This window comes from Rhagoletis pomonella, unplaced genomic scaffold (genome assembly GCF_013731165.1).
Source record: "Rhagoletis pomonella isolate Grant_MI unplaced genomic scaffold, Rhpom_1.0 Rhpom_scaffold_00006, whole genome shotgun sequence".
Lineage (NCBI taxonomy): Eukaryota > Metazoa > Arthropoda > Insecta > Diptera > Tephritidae > Rhagoletis > Rhagoletis pomonella.
In genome coordinates this window covers 8925771-8940774 of record NW_023458560.1, presented here as the reverse complement: position 1 = coordinate 8940774, position 15004 = coordinate 8925771, and the positions used below count along the sequence as shown (strand labels likewise).

At 35.4% G+C, this 15004-nt stretch overlaps 1 protein-coding gene across 1 annotated transcript; it reads left to right on the top strand.

Annotated features, from left to right (window-relative positions):
• Positions 1-11916: 11916 nt before the first annotated feature.
• LOC118740380 (A-kinase anchor protein 10, mitochondrial) lies at positions 11917-14998 on the top strand. The gene is made up of 3 exons (XM_036471890.1): positions 11917-12111; positions 12292-12537; positions 12596-14998. The coding sequence occupies exons 1-3, from the start codon at positions 12084-12086 to the stop codon at positions 14470-14472; spliced, it is 2151 nt and encodes a 716-aa protein (XP_036327783.1). The 5' UTR covers positions 11917-12083; the 3' UTR covers positions 14473-14998.
• The last annotated feature ends 6 nt before the right edge of the window (positions 14999-15004 follow it).

The following is a 15004-nucleotide window of genomic DNA, read 5'->3' as shown; positions in this document are numbered from 1 at the left end:
ACAAGAATTTTATATTCCACGACTAAAGCCACAGATCAAAAAATGCATATTTATGTGCAAAGTCTGCACTATACATAAGCAGAAGATGCGCACGCAGATCATGGCAGCTCTTCCACCTGAACGCTGCACTTTCGCTCTGCCCTTCACTACCACTGGTTTTGACTTTGCTGGGCCTTTCCAGATAAAGGCTTCCATGTTAAGGACTTCAACCTTCACGAAGGGTTATGTGGCTGTCTTTGTATGCTTTACGTCAAAAGCAGTACACCTCGAGCTATGTTCTGATCTGACAACTGCGGCTTTTCTCGCTGCATTTGCTCGCTTCATCGGGCGGCGAGGATTTCCATCCAAAATAATGAGCGACAATGGAAAAACCTTTGTCGGAGCCAAAAGAGCCACTGAAAAACAATTTGTTAAATTAAAGTCTCGCCTGAAATCGTCAAAAAACACGCACCCCAAGGCATTGATTGGCAATTTATCCCACCAAGTGCCCCACATATGGGTGGTCTATGGGAATCAGCTGTAAAAAGCTTCAAAACACATTTTAAAAAAGTCACTGGCACACACAAATTTAACTTTGAAGAATTTACTACATTATTAACCCCTAGAAGCCGTTCTTAACTCACGGCCCCTCTCTGCGCTCTCGCAAGATCCCTCCGATTTCACTGCCCTCACCCCTGGGCATTTTCTTAGAGGAGCTCTACTTCTGGCAATACCCAAACCAGACGAGCAATCTCTAATGAATCGATGGGAACGAATGAAAATTCTCCATCATGAATTCAGTCGTAGATGGAAGGAAGATTATTTAAAAGACCTCCATAAAAGATATAGATGGAAAAACACTCAAGAGGAGCCTAAAATCGGAGAATGTGTTCTCATCCACGATGAGTGTCTTCCCCCCACCTAGTGGCGCCTCGCAAGAATCGAAAAATTACATCGTGGCTCCGATGGTCACATACGAGTCGTAGATTTGCGCACACAAAACGATACACTAACTCGACCGCTCGTAAAACTTTGCCTTTTACCGACCGAAAACGCCAATAATCCGTGAAGCGTAATAATCGTAATTCCAACACACCTAAAACCGCAAATAAAACGAAAACCACGCAACTCAACTAACGTAAATAAGAATATTTACTAATGTATACCCGATTAATCCACTAATCGGCCACTAACCGTCATCTAAAGTTTCTACCCAAAATTAAAGTCGCGATTTCTTCCTATAGAAATGGACGTTGAAATGCCCACATCATCCCCCTCCAGTCCTGTTCCGGCGGTCAGATCCGCGGTAACTGTACCGAGGGCCTCAGCACCACCAAGGGCGGCGCCACGCGCCAACGTGCCACTGCCTGCGGCCCCACTAGTTGCAACGGCCCGCATGCACAACCCAAGGACGGTAACCAATCATATGGAAGAAGGCCAGCAAGGGCAGATCTCTGCGGGACCCCGTAATCCACCTGGCATTCGCTGCGGTTTATGCCGCCGTCCGCACCCACTGCGCATTTGCCCAATTTCCGAGGCATGTCTCCAAAGCAACGGCAACAGGTGGCCCGAGCGCATGGGCATTGCCTGAATTGCCTGACCCTCACTCATGACACCAGGGAGTGCACCTCGTACGGGTGCCAAATCTGTCCTCGGCAACACCACACGCTGTGGCATCGCATCGTAAGGCGGGACAATGTGCCTCCGATCAGGCGCGGTGATCATCGGCGGCAGCAACGGGAGCCGGGAGTGCAACGTCGGCATCCTAACACCAACCGAAATCGCACCCACTGGCAGCAGTCGACCTATTGTCGCCCCCGCCATCTCACGTCGGCGACAATCTGGCCCGCATCATCACCGGGTAACTGCCCTTAGTAACGTGGTCCAGAACCTTCAACAGTTGCAGCGGTTGCTAGGCTGAATATTCGCCTAGGGGGGCCGGGATGGCCAAATGAGCCCTTCCGCGAAGGCTACCCCGGACTTCCGCTCGTGCGCTGCACCACCGATCGATGCCGGCAGATGTTGCCCACATTCACACACGCTTCCGCAACATTGTAAACAGAACATCGACATTTAACTTTCCTTATACACTGTAGGGTATTTTACCTATATGTTTTTATACTTGTTTAAATTCTTCATGTCCAATTTATGGTTCAATGAATTTGTTTGTTATCAAAAAGAAAATTTTTGATTATTTAATAAACAAACTTTCAATTTTTAAACATTAAAATATTTGTACTTAAAATTAAAATAAAATCAATAATTAAAATATCAACATACGATATATTGGCGATCCTGCAAACAATTGAACTGTTAACTTCTTCAAGTCTCGCAACAAAAGATTTTTGCAAAAACCCAAATTTTTTTAGTGCGTGAATTAAAAATTCTCTGATAAACTAGTCGCTGTGATTGGCGAATACCAAACCCTGTTCAAACCTACATACATATGTACATATTAAACCAGGAATTAACTGAAACATATGCAACCATTTCAATATAATTAGCAAACATATATGAGCTCAGCTGTGCGAGTCGCAATTTATTTAAGTGCATTTGGACAAGAATCAACAAACCATCATTAAGGCATTACAACTACAATCGACCAGCAGCAGCAACAGCAATAAAGCTATTACTAAAGTGCATCAGCAATATAATTAAGAATTTTAGTTAAGTTTTTGGTGTTGCTGTCACAGGTAACAAAAGAACAAAAATAAGTAGTTGTTTTTCATTTCAAAAAAAAAAAAAAAAAAAAAAAAAGGTTCGTGTCTGAAGTCTTTAGTTTATTCATTCAGCTGAATATTTTATAAGTTACTTTTCGACTTTATTTATTTGTTTTAAAAATAAAATTTGTTAACAAAAAGAGATATCAATCTAACATTTTTAATATAATTAAGTTTTCAAACCAAATTTTTTAAAAGATTTAGAATTATTACACAACTAATATAAATAATTTGATATTAATATAATTAATTGTTATTATCATTTATTTAAATTTTTTATAAATTTTTTTTTGTCTATTAATATATACAACGCAACTTTACAACAACAACAGAAAATCAACATGAAAACCCAATACACACTTCAGACTTAGGGCCGCTTGTTCAATGTCTGATTAGCACAAATCCGGAAGCTCCGGTTAGATACAACGACTGCTTTATCGATCACATGTTATATGCATGATGTCGAAATCTTCGATAATGATGTTTGACCGGCAAGTAGTGATAACCAGACATTGAACAACCGGCCCTTAAACATTTCACCAAATATACAAACTAAGGGCCGGTTGTTCAATGTCTGATTAGCACGAATCGGAGGTAGAAGCTCCGGTTAAATACAACGACTGCTTTATCGATCACATGTTATATGCGTGATGTCGAAAACGTCGATAATGATGTTTAACCGGCAAGTAGTGATAACCAGACATTGAACAACCGGCCCTAATAGTTTTCCAAATGAAAACAACTTCAGTGCAAATTTATCAAAATCTATTAAGTTGCCTCATTTTTGGGAAGATTGTCCTGAAGCATGGTTTCTCCTTGTGGAAGGACAATTCGAAATTAACAACATACGCTATGATAATATCAAATTTCAAAACGTTTTAGTTTTTCTTCAAAAAGAATCAATTTCTAAATTATTGATGTTATTAATCGGCCTCCTTTGATTAACAAATATGAAACAATTAAGAAAGTTTTATGTGAAAGATTTTCTCTTAGCGAAGAGAAGAGATTAGAATAATTATTTTCAAATGCCGAACTAGGTGATAGGTCACCATCAGAACTTTATAGACGTATGAAATCTTTAGCAGGTTCAAAATCAATTGTCAGTAAAGAACTTTTATTTAAATTATGGAGTAGGAAGTTACCGCAACAAATACAAATTCATTTAACTTCTTGTAGTAATCAAAATACTGAAGAAATTATTTCTCTTGCAGATAAATTATATGATTTGATAAATAATCCCCAATCATCTAAATCTTTTAATGTTGCTAGTGTAGAAAATAATAATAATAATAATATTCTTAAACAATGCATTAGAAATTTAACTGAGTTGACTACAGCTATTTACCAAAATCTTAACAAAATTACAGCAGATATTAATGAATTACAAATTAGATCAAGATCAAGAGATAGAGATAGAGACAGAAGTCGTTCTAGATCAAGAAATTTTTCTAGATCTAGAAACGATATTAACCAAAATATTTGTTGGTATCATAGAAAATTTAAAAATAATGCTTTTAAATGCATTCAACCTTGTAGTTTTAACAAAAATAAAAACGAAGAAAATTCTAATGTTTTAAACTAGATCGTTCCATTATGACGGTGGCTAATAATGGAAATGAAGTTAAGCCATCCGCCGCCTATTTATTTATGATAAATCCAATAAATTAAATTTTTTAATAGATACTGGTGCAATCGTTTCGGTCATTCCTTCTTCTAAATTCAAATCACATAAAAGAAATTCAGATCCTAATTTGACTGCAGCTAACGGTTCTTCTATTAAAACTTATGGCACAAAACTTTTAAAAATTGATCTATGTTCAAGACGCGATTTTGAATTCCCCTTCATATTAGCGGATATTTCAACACCAATTATAGGCGATAACTTTTTGGAGAAATTTGGTATATAAGTTGATATTAAAAATAGAGAAATTACTGATTCAACAACAAAATTGAAAGTTTCTGGATCATCTGGTTTTTGCGATATATTTTCAATAAGGATACCAATTACTGAAAATAAATTTTCTAAACTTTTAAATGATTTTCCTTCAATTACTTGTGAACCAGATTACACTAAACCAGTGCAACACCAAACGGTTCACATAATTGAAACAAAAGGAGTGCTACCTTTCTCTAAACCACGTCGTCTTGATCCAATTAAATTCAAAATAGCGAAAACAGAATTTGAATTTTTAGTTAAAACAGGTATATGTAGACCTTCACACTCTCACATTGCATCTCCTTTACATTTAGCTCCTAAAAAAGAACCAAATGATTGGAGACCTTGTGGAGATTACAGAAGACTTAATTGCATTACTATTCCAGATCAGTGATGAAATTGATGGTGCAATTGTACTTTTTTGATACATTTTGGATCCCAAAAGTACATTGGTACTACATCGACATTTTTGATAGAATTTTGTCAAAATACAGCATTACGACAAATTATGTAGAAATACGACTTGTGGATAAAAATGCGGTCATCTTTTTCCTACTTTATACAGGTATGTGCGTGGTGTTTATTAAAAATGAAAGACTTTTTAAAATCATCAAAATGTTGTTGCTATAATATAAGCAACTGTTTCTTTGTGTTACTCGCACTTAATAAACATACTTGTATGGTTTTGTTGATTAGCTTGAATTATTGATTGTAATGGAAATTTAGGGTTTTCATGGCCTTTTTAAACTATGCATATGTACAAGTACATATAACGCTACGCATCCAAGTCCACGGACGAAATTTTTCCAGATTTTTGGTGCAGTACACACTGGCCGAACCAAAAAAAAAGGTATTTAATATTAACGAGTAAGGCTTAATATTTCCGGAAAGTCACCCAGTTTTTTTATACAAAAAACACTAAAAATAAGATAATAACCAATGCCTATTTATTGCTTCAGGGGTTTCAATGATTTCCTTGATTTTATATTTTCGTGAAATTAGACTTTTAGAACAAAAAACAAGTGAAATATTTCCAGAAGGTCACTTTTAGGTGGAAAAGGATTTTTTATTTAATTCGCTTGTTTCTCCAAAAGTGTTCAAATGGCATATATGGGAAGTTGTTGCTGAAGAAAGATTAAACAAAAAACCTGCCTCCCAAGAAAAACGTCACGTTAATGTCTTGAAGAAGGCGCAAAAAATCTCCAACATTGGCTTATCTGATAAATCAGTTTAAAAGTGATATGCAAATGTTACATTCTGGAAAATATTTTGCAAAAATGCAAAAATAAGAACAAAAATTAATTTTTGAAGAGCATGAAAGCAGTTTCGTAAACGATTTTAGAGGATAAGATTATCAATCTTAAAAAAAATATATAAAATACCTGACATGAACACTTTGTTTGGAAATTACCCATATTCATATGTCTGTCTAGTTTTTAAATTTTGGTACTTTTTCGGCTGATTTAGTACATTCTTTTTGTCCATTTGGTACAAAAATTAAAAACTCATTTATCACCACTGTTCCAGATCGTTATCCGTTACCTCACATTCATTATTTGACTATTGATTTAAAAAATAAACAAATTTTTTCCAAAATTGATCTTGTTCGTGCGTATCATCAAATACCGATGGTTGAAGAAGATATACATAAAACAGCAATTACTACACCGTTTGGAATGTTTGAGTTCGTACGGATGCCTTTTGGACTACGAAATAGTGCACAAACATTTCAACGTTTTATTAATGAAGTATTTTCAGGTTTAGAATTTGTGTTTGTCTATATTGACGATATTCTTGTTGCAAGTGATAATGAAGATCAACATATTGAGCATTTAAAATCTGTATTTGAAAGACTTGAAAAATATTGTTTGAATATTAAACCTAGTAAATGCATTTTTGGAGCAAATAAATTAGATTTTCTAAGTTATGAAATTTCAAGTGAAGGAATCAGACCTTCTGTCGAACGAGTTGAAGCAATAGTAAATTTTGAAAACCCACTTTCAATAAATAAATTACAAACATTTTTGGACATGGTTAATTATTACCATAGATATGTTAAAATGTTAGCAGCAGAACTTAGTCCTCTGCACGAAATGTTAACATTAGCAACTAAAAATAAACTTAAACAATTAAATTGGACAGAAAATACAACTAGGGCTTTTGAAAATGTGAAGAAGCTTTTTACACAGAAGACTTTACTCACTCATTTTGATAAAAACGGTAAATTATCACTTGCTGTCGATGCATCGAATGTAGCAGTCGGTGCGGTTTTACAACAAATGAGTAATAACACTTTGGAACCACTTGCATTTTTTTCAAGAAAATTATCCCCTACAGAAATTAATTACTCCACATTTGACAGAGAACTTTTAGCAATATACAATTCAATTAAACATTTTAAACATTTTCTAGAAGGTAGAACATTCACTGTTTATACTGATCATAAACCAGACAGATCTCCTCGACAAATTCGACACTTAGAATACATTGCACAATTTACAGACGACATTCAATACATTTCTGGAAAAGAAAACATAGTTGCTGATACCCTTTCACGTATTCCAGATGTTAACATGATTTTAGCCCTAGACATAAATTTTCAAACATTATTCGAGGAACAACAAAAAGATCAAACGCTTTATGACATAATATCTGACCAAAATTCCAACAGTAATTTAAAAGAAATTAATATTCCAGTACTTAATCTTAATATTTGGTGTGATATTTCTCAACAACCTTTTAGACCATTTGTTCCCAATTCTATGAGAAAAGTCATTTTTGATAAAATTCATTCTTTATCACATCCAAGTGTACGTACAACTAGGCGTTTGATTCAATCAAAATATGTTTGGCCTAATATGCGCAAAGAGATAAATAATTGGACTTCTACTTGTATAAGTTGTCAAAAATCAAAAATTTCTAAACATACTAAGACGCCTGTGCAAAAAATTAACATTCCATCTGGACGATTTGAACATATTCATATGGATCTTGTTGGTCCATTACCTGTGTCAAAAGAAAATCGTTACATTTTAACTATCATTGATAGACATACACGTTGGCCAGAGGCATATCCACTTAGAGATATTTCAGCTAATTTTATAGCAACAACATTTGTTCAAAATTACGTTCCTCGTTTTGGCATTCCACTTTATATAACAGTAGATCAAGGATCACAGTTAACATCAAAATTGTTCACAGAATTAACTAAATTGTTAGGATCTCACAAAATTCATACATCCCCATATCATCCTCAATCAAATGGAATGATTGAAAGATTTCATAGGACATAGACTGCTATTACTGCTTCGGAGGATTCTACTCACTGGTCTGAAATTATTCCTTGGATATTATTAGGATTACGTACGTCTGTTAAAGAAGATTTAAAATGCTCTTCTGCAGAATTAGTTTATGGACAAACATTAAGATTACCAGGTGAATTAGTTGTTACGAACAGTTATAATAATGAAGCTGATAATACAAATGAAACTCTTTCTAAGCTAAGAAAATATTTTTCGAATGTTAGATCAAAGGTTGTACATCACAATAAAGAATACTCTTTTATTCCTAAAAATTTGGATACTTGTGAGTATGTTTTTGTTAAAGTTATTCACAAGTCAAATTTGCAATCACCTTATGAAGGACCATTTAAAATTATTTCGAAAAATGACAGAGTATTCAAAATTCAACATGGAAATATGATTAAAACGGTTTCAATAGATTTACTCAAACCTGCAAATATAATTTCTGATACAACAAAAAAATATAATTCACTAACAATTCCGAAAACAAAAACGAAAATAACATTTAACATTAATTAATTTATTGTTTTACTGGAGGGGGAGTATATGTACCTATATGTTTTTATACTTGTTTAAATTCTTTATGTTCAATTTATGGTTCAATGAATTTGTTTGTTATCAAAACGAAAATTTTTGATTATTCAATAAATAAACTTTCAATTTTTAAACATTAAAATATTTGTACTTAAAATTAAAATTAAATCAATAATTAAAATATCAACATACGATATATACACCACTCTGTATACCCACCACCGTTGTACACACCACACACACACACACAAATATGCACTGCAAATGTCAATTCACTATTGAATTTTAATATACTCAGAATCTTTCGTTTGTGAGCCCGTGCGGACGCATCCTATACGAATCGAACTTTTTTGCAAAATAAAACCATCCGTAATTTGTAAATTCAATTTAAAACAAGTAAGAAAGTCTAAGTTCGGGCGGAGCCGAACATTAAATACCCGGCGCAAGTATTAAATATATGTTTTTTCACCTTTCCGAAAGCTACCGCTAGATGGTAAGACGGGGTATATCAATTTTGAGTAAATTAGCGTCCTTAAATTTCGAAATATTCCAATTTCAAGCATTTCTGAAATTTGCCGTTATATGAAAAGCGGCCGTAATTTTAGTCCGATTTCAATAATTTTCAACGTTTTACTTTTATGTGGCAAGGGCATTTTCCGAAAATTTATAATATTCTTATTTTTCGTCTAAAACTTATTGTAAATATCAATATTGAGTTAATAATCTCCAGTAGTTACTAAAATATCGGAGTTTTCGGTTTTCCGAAAATTACCGTTATATGGGAAGTGGGCGTGGTTACAGTCCGATTTCGCCCATTTTCAATACCAACCTACCATGGATAAATGGAAACCTACATACCATTTCGTTGAGATATCTAAATTTTTGCTCGAGTTATCGTGTACACGGACGGACAGACGGACGGACAGACAGACATGACTTAATCGATTTCCCTTTTCATTCTGATCATTTATGTATACATTTGTCTATATCTATCTCGATTCGTTTTGGCTGTTACAAACAACCGTTATGTGAACAAATTTAATATACCCTTGTGCACAAGTGCGCTCGGGTAAAAAAACGTAGTATTATTATAAAATATTTTAGTTATTTTATCACATCAGTAATATAAAATTAAATAAATTCGTTTGCAGCCGCCACCTAAAAAGGCGGCGTTAGATTTAATATAAACGGCATTAGGCTTTTCGATCAGCTGGTTAGGCTCATGATGCAATAGCTTTGTTTCTTAACAGATAGTTATCACAATTTATCACTAATTTCTGCTAGAATGCGTTTCTTAACCCAAAAAGCTAGCAGAAACTAGCAGCTCTCTCTCGTTCTTACGCTCTTCTTTTTTGGCTCTCCTGCTAATTTCTGCTAGTAAAATTTTTACTAGCAGAAACTAGCAGTTGCCAAAATGGATAAACAAAAATTCGCGCTAAATATTTTCATTAGTCAAATACACCGATCAGCTGATTACTTGCTAGTTTCTGATAGTTTTTCGTTTCTTTACTTTTTCGTTATTTCGCTCTCTGCGAGCGTAATTCTATCAATTTTCTCATTCTTCTTCTTCCTGATAATTATCTGCTAGAAAAGAAAAGAAACAAAGCCAATAATACAAGGTGTTATCAGTTGGCAACTTCTCGCTCTAATTCCGCCATATTGACTGCCTTAGCTGAAACAGTGTTACTTCTTTAACAATTCTTTGCCTAATAATATGGCTGAATTTTTTTTATTTTTTCTCAGTATACACATTTTGTTTTCTCAAAAAGGATTTATATCTTATTTTATTTCATTTCATTGCGAATATACTATAAAAAAGCAAAATTTGTTTAGAAGAAAATACGAAAATTTATATACAAATGGGGATTCATTTCTTACCGTTTTTCTTCTTATTCTACTGAGCTAAGGCAGTGTCAAAACGAGCTGTCCCAACAGATACCACCTTGTATTATTGCATCATGGGTTAGGCTTACCCAACACGTTGAGTTCAGGTAGCGATAAAATTTTCCGATGGAAAAAATTGCGGAATTTTGCCAACTATTGAACTGAGCAGAACTACTCAACTGTCCGTTTCTAAGACAAACAGTCAACGGTTAGACAACAGCTACATCTTATGAACGCGCCCATTGATTCACCTTAGGGCCGGTTGTTCAATGTCTGATTAGCACAAATCGGAGGTAGAAGCTCCGGTTAGATACAACGACTGCTTTATCGATCACATGTTATATGCTTGATGTCGAAATCGTCGATAATGATGTTTAACCGGCAAGTAGTGATAACCAGACATTGAACAACCGGCCCTGCTTATCGCAGTGCTTATACACTCTATTGCTTTGCAATTAAGGGCCGGTTGTTCAATGTCTGGTTATCACTACCACTACATCACTACTACTACAGCAGTAGTTGTGCTTAACCGGAGCTTCTACCTCCGATTTGTGCTAATCAGACATTGAACAACCGGCCCTAAGGCTGATGCAGCAAACTTCGGCAGCATATCAGCGGGATTGATTAGTTAACTTGCTAAAGGAGGATGCTTGGAGCAGAAGCGAAGTCATTGTGATGCAATGCTGTCAATATAATAATAAAGATACATTTCGAGAACGGCTTTACCGTGCCCTATGTACACAAAATACAGCGATTCGTCACAGCGCTACACTTGCATCATCTACGCATCTCGCATCTTAACGGCTGTCGAAATTTAACACACGGCACTTCATTTTATTAGTTTTTAAGCAGTCTTCAACTCAAAAACCGCTTAGAAATTGCAAATTAATACCATTTAAACTGATTTTTCACTTATAATTAAAATTCTCTTTGTCGCTGATTTGTAAACAAAGGTTTATTTACAAGTTACCACAACTGTCAAAATCGGCAAAACCAAAGTAGCGGTACCACTGACGGCGCCACCTTTGTTCGCTGCACCGTTGTGCTTATACGTAAAATGAGAGTAACGAGATTATTAGTTTTGTTTATTTGGGTTATGCAGCCTTTGCTAGAATGCAAAGGTGAACAATGCAAATGCCTTTTTATGCCGAACGTTTTGATGTTTTTTATTATTTGATATTTTTAGCCATTCAATTTTTTTTTTGTGCAACTCTGCGTGAGTTGAACGCAAAAGTTGCCTGAAGCTTTGAACACATTGGCTGCGTTTCTTTATACATTCCGGATAATCCCATTTCACAGCTGGAATAAACAGAATGCGTTTGAAATATACGTTGACATATCATCAGGAACGTTCTAAAGAATAAGTAAACAAAAAAGTTTATTCCAAACATTCAGAATGAATAAAGAAATGCAGCCATTGAAAACGACGTCTACATTTTAAAACACTATTTGGGACGATCAGTGAACACCCAATATTTAATGGCTAGGCATATGCCAAGGATTTAATTTAAAGAATTGGTATAGGGTACCGAATAGGAAGTATTGGGTACCGACAATTCAGCACATAACTAGAATCGGTTAGGGACGTTTGTGATGATGAAAACAAACTCGACGAAATTTGTGCACAAAGAAATTACAGTGAAATTGCAAGTTCCGTGGAAAAAAGTGTACATATTTTACAAATTTCGATATTAAATGTGGTTTGATCACCGATAGAAGCATTTTAATATGCTGAAATATTTTAAGAAACGTAAAGGTAATTGGGAAATATGAATTTACAGGTGTGAAGTTCATCATATTCAATCTTAATACACATACATGTGTACATACATCCATACATGCATAGATAGGTTTGCATTTTCTAAATGGGTGCTGTGATATCATACCGTCGTCATCTTGGACGTGCCTGCAATTTAAGATTTTTGCTATCCAATAGATTCTCGTAGCAGAGGGACGTGGACCGATGCCTCTATCCGAAAATCCAGTATCGAAGCGAATGAAGACGCCTTAACAGACATTGAATCATTGCAAGGTGAACATGGAATCAAACGCAACTCCTTGCAATCTACTTCAAGCTTTTGTGATGAAATACTCTCCCAGGCAGACATAGAGGATGATGCATTGGATGGTTGCGGTAGTTGTGGCAGGAGCTTGAGTGGCTACAGCTTGGCATCCGACGAAGGTGAGTGAAATTAATGTTCCGAAAAGCACAAAATTGTACTCTCATATTTTGTTTATAGATGTTTTCCGATATAAATCACGTCTGGCGATGACACTTACGTCAATACTAAATGACCCCAACTGTTTAAGCTACTTCGTGCAATACCTAGATATAAAAAATGCACTTGCTCCGCTAAAATTCTATCTTGACACCGATAATTTCAAAACTGCAGCACTGGCTCACTTGGAGAAAAGAGAACAAAATGATGGGCTAGTGCTATTAGAAAGTGTAGTAGATTTACAAAGCTTCAGGGAAGCAAAAAACCAGCCAAACAACGAAATTAGTTTGACGTGTGAAGATGTTAGCAGCGCCACGACTTTGGAAGATGATAGGGACAGAGTACCTGAATTAAAAAGTTATTACGATTTATCTATGCGTCAGCCTCTTACAGATGATGAAAAGAGTCAAATATACGAAGAAACTAATAAACAGATAAATGAGAGCACACGTTCCAATAATTTAAATAAGAAGTGCCAAAATTGTTCAGATGTAAAATGCTATGGACTCAAATGTAGTGATTTTGCTATTAAGACCGCATCGCATTTGGGCAATAGCCGAGAATGTGATGAAAAGTTCGTGAGCCCAGCTAGCGTAAAGGATGCAATTGCTATATACCAAAAGTATTTAATTGCAGGTGCAAGTCAATTTGTCTCGTTACCGGTCTCAATTTTGTCGCAAATATCGCTACTGCTATGTCAACGAACAGAAAAAATGCATCTGGCAGCTGCGCAAAATACCACAGAGTCAGAATATGCGCCAACGATCCCAGCAACATGCTTTGTTGAAGCGCAACGTTATTTAATGGACCAGATGGAGCGAATGTACCTAAATGACTTTTTACAAAGTCCTTTTTACAGTAAATACTGTGTTGAACTAGTAGAGAATGGACACCCACAGTTATCCATATATGACATTCTATACAGCGAAGCTACACTTTTTTTCTTTATGGAATTTCTTGAACAGCACGGTGAACGCGAATGCCTTGATTTCTGGACATCGGCTATAAACTTTCGTAAAAGTTACGAAGTCTTAGCTGAAGATGCCTTGGAAAAGCACACATCAAATGCTCGAAGTTCAGTCAAAAGGGAAGCTCAATCAGATGCCATGATTATCTACGAAAAATTCTTCTCGCTGCAATCGGAAACCCGTTTATGGTTATCCGACCGACTACGAAGTCGAGTGGAGGAATGTATCTGCGCTGACGGTCGGATTAGGTACTGCTTTGATTTACCCTTACAGTTAATAGCAAAATACTTAGAGCGCAAATATTTCCAAGACTTTTTGGAATCTCAACTTTTTCAAAACTATTTGAATGAGCTAAAGTTGAAAATATATGAGATCAATGGTATATCTGTATCAACAGCAACTTCTACTATCACAAGTGGCGTTTTTCGTAAATCACTTCACCGCAAAACACTGTCAGATTGCAGCGAAGGAAATCGGCGAGAAATTTTAAAACAAAACACCTTATTGGCAATGGACGGCAACAAATTGCCACAAACACGTATTAAAAGTCTTCAACAAACTAGAGGGTCGGACCTCCATATTGATTCACGCCAGTTAACAAATCCAAATTTGTTGTGGCGTCGTTCATACTCATCAGAGGGTGGCGCTCTTAAATTTGGGCACATTAACGAGTTAGGTCGCTACGAACGTGATTTCGAAACTGTAGATTCTGTGGCAAGTGAAACATCGTACGGTGGTAAGCTCAACTGGTCTCTTAACCTTAGTGGCAACAAGATCAAAAATGCAATGCGAAAACTAGTTAACTTGCCAGAAGATAAGGTTCAAGAAGAAATTGCGTGGCAAGTTGCTGAAATGATTGTTAAAGATGTTACGAGTGTGACGCTAAAAAGTGATCGTATTAACTCTACAACAATAAAAAAGACGACGTAAGTAAGAGCACACCCTTTGGCATTTAACAAGGAAGTGCCAAAGTCTATTCAAAAACATACGCATAAGTACACTTTGCTATCAAAATAGTAATAACTTAATTCATATGTATTGTTTAAACTGATTCCTTAGTTCTACTCAAAGCTTAATGCATAGCATGCTGTACAATTGTATTGAGAACCGACTCAGCGCGGTGTGTCTCGAAGGGAATCTTAATGTCTCACTTTGTAAATACTATTAGTCAGCGTTGTGCTACTAGCCGAAATGTTTGGGTGCATAAGATGGGTTGCATTCCAAAACGTCAAAATACAAAGCATCGGTATTTTTTATTTCGATGGTTTCCAGTCTCATTTTGTATGCATTACACATTATTAAGATTATGATAAAGTAGCCAGGTATTTAAGGAAAATGCCAACAGTTTATATTTTAAATTATCTATTTTATTTTTTATCGAAGCTCTCTAATGCATATATCCTATGTATAGTCAAATTGATGAACAAATTGCAATTCTTTTTCATAATAAACATCTAAAATA

Excerpts from the sequence above, each read along its gene's own strand:
- LOC118740380 (XM_036471890.1), top strand. The coding sequence starts at position 12,084 with ATGCTGAAATATTTTAAGAAACGTAAAG. Across the intron at positions 12,112-12,291 it reads ATATTTTAAGAAACGTAAAG|ATTCTCGTAGCAGAGGGACG; the intron begins GTAATTGGGAAA and ends GCTATCCAATAG. Across the intron at positions 12,538-12,595 it reads CAGCTTGGCATCCGACGAAG|ATGTTTTCCGATATAAATCA; the intron begins GTGAGTGAAATT and ends TTTTGTTTATAG.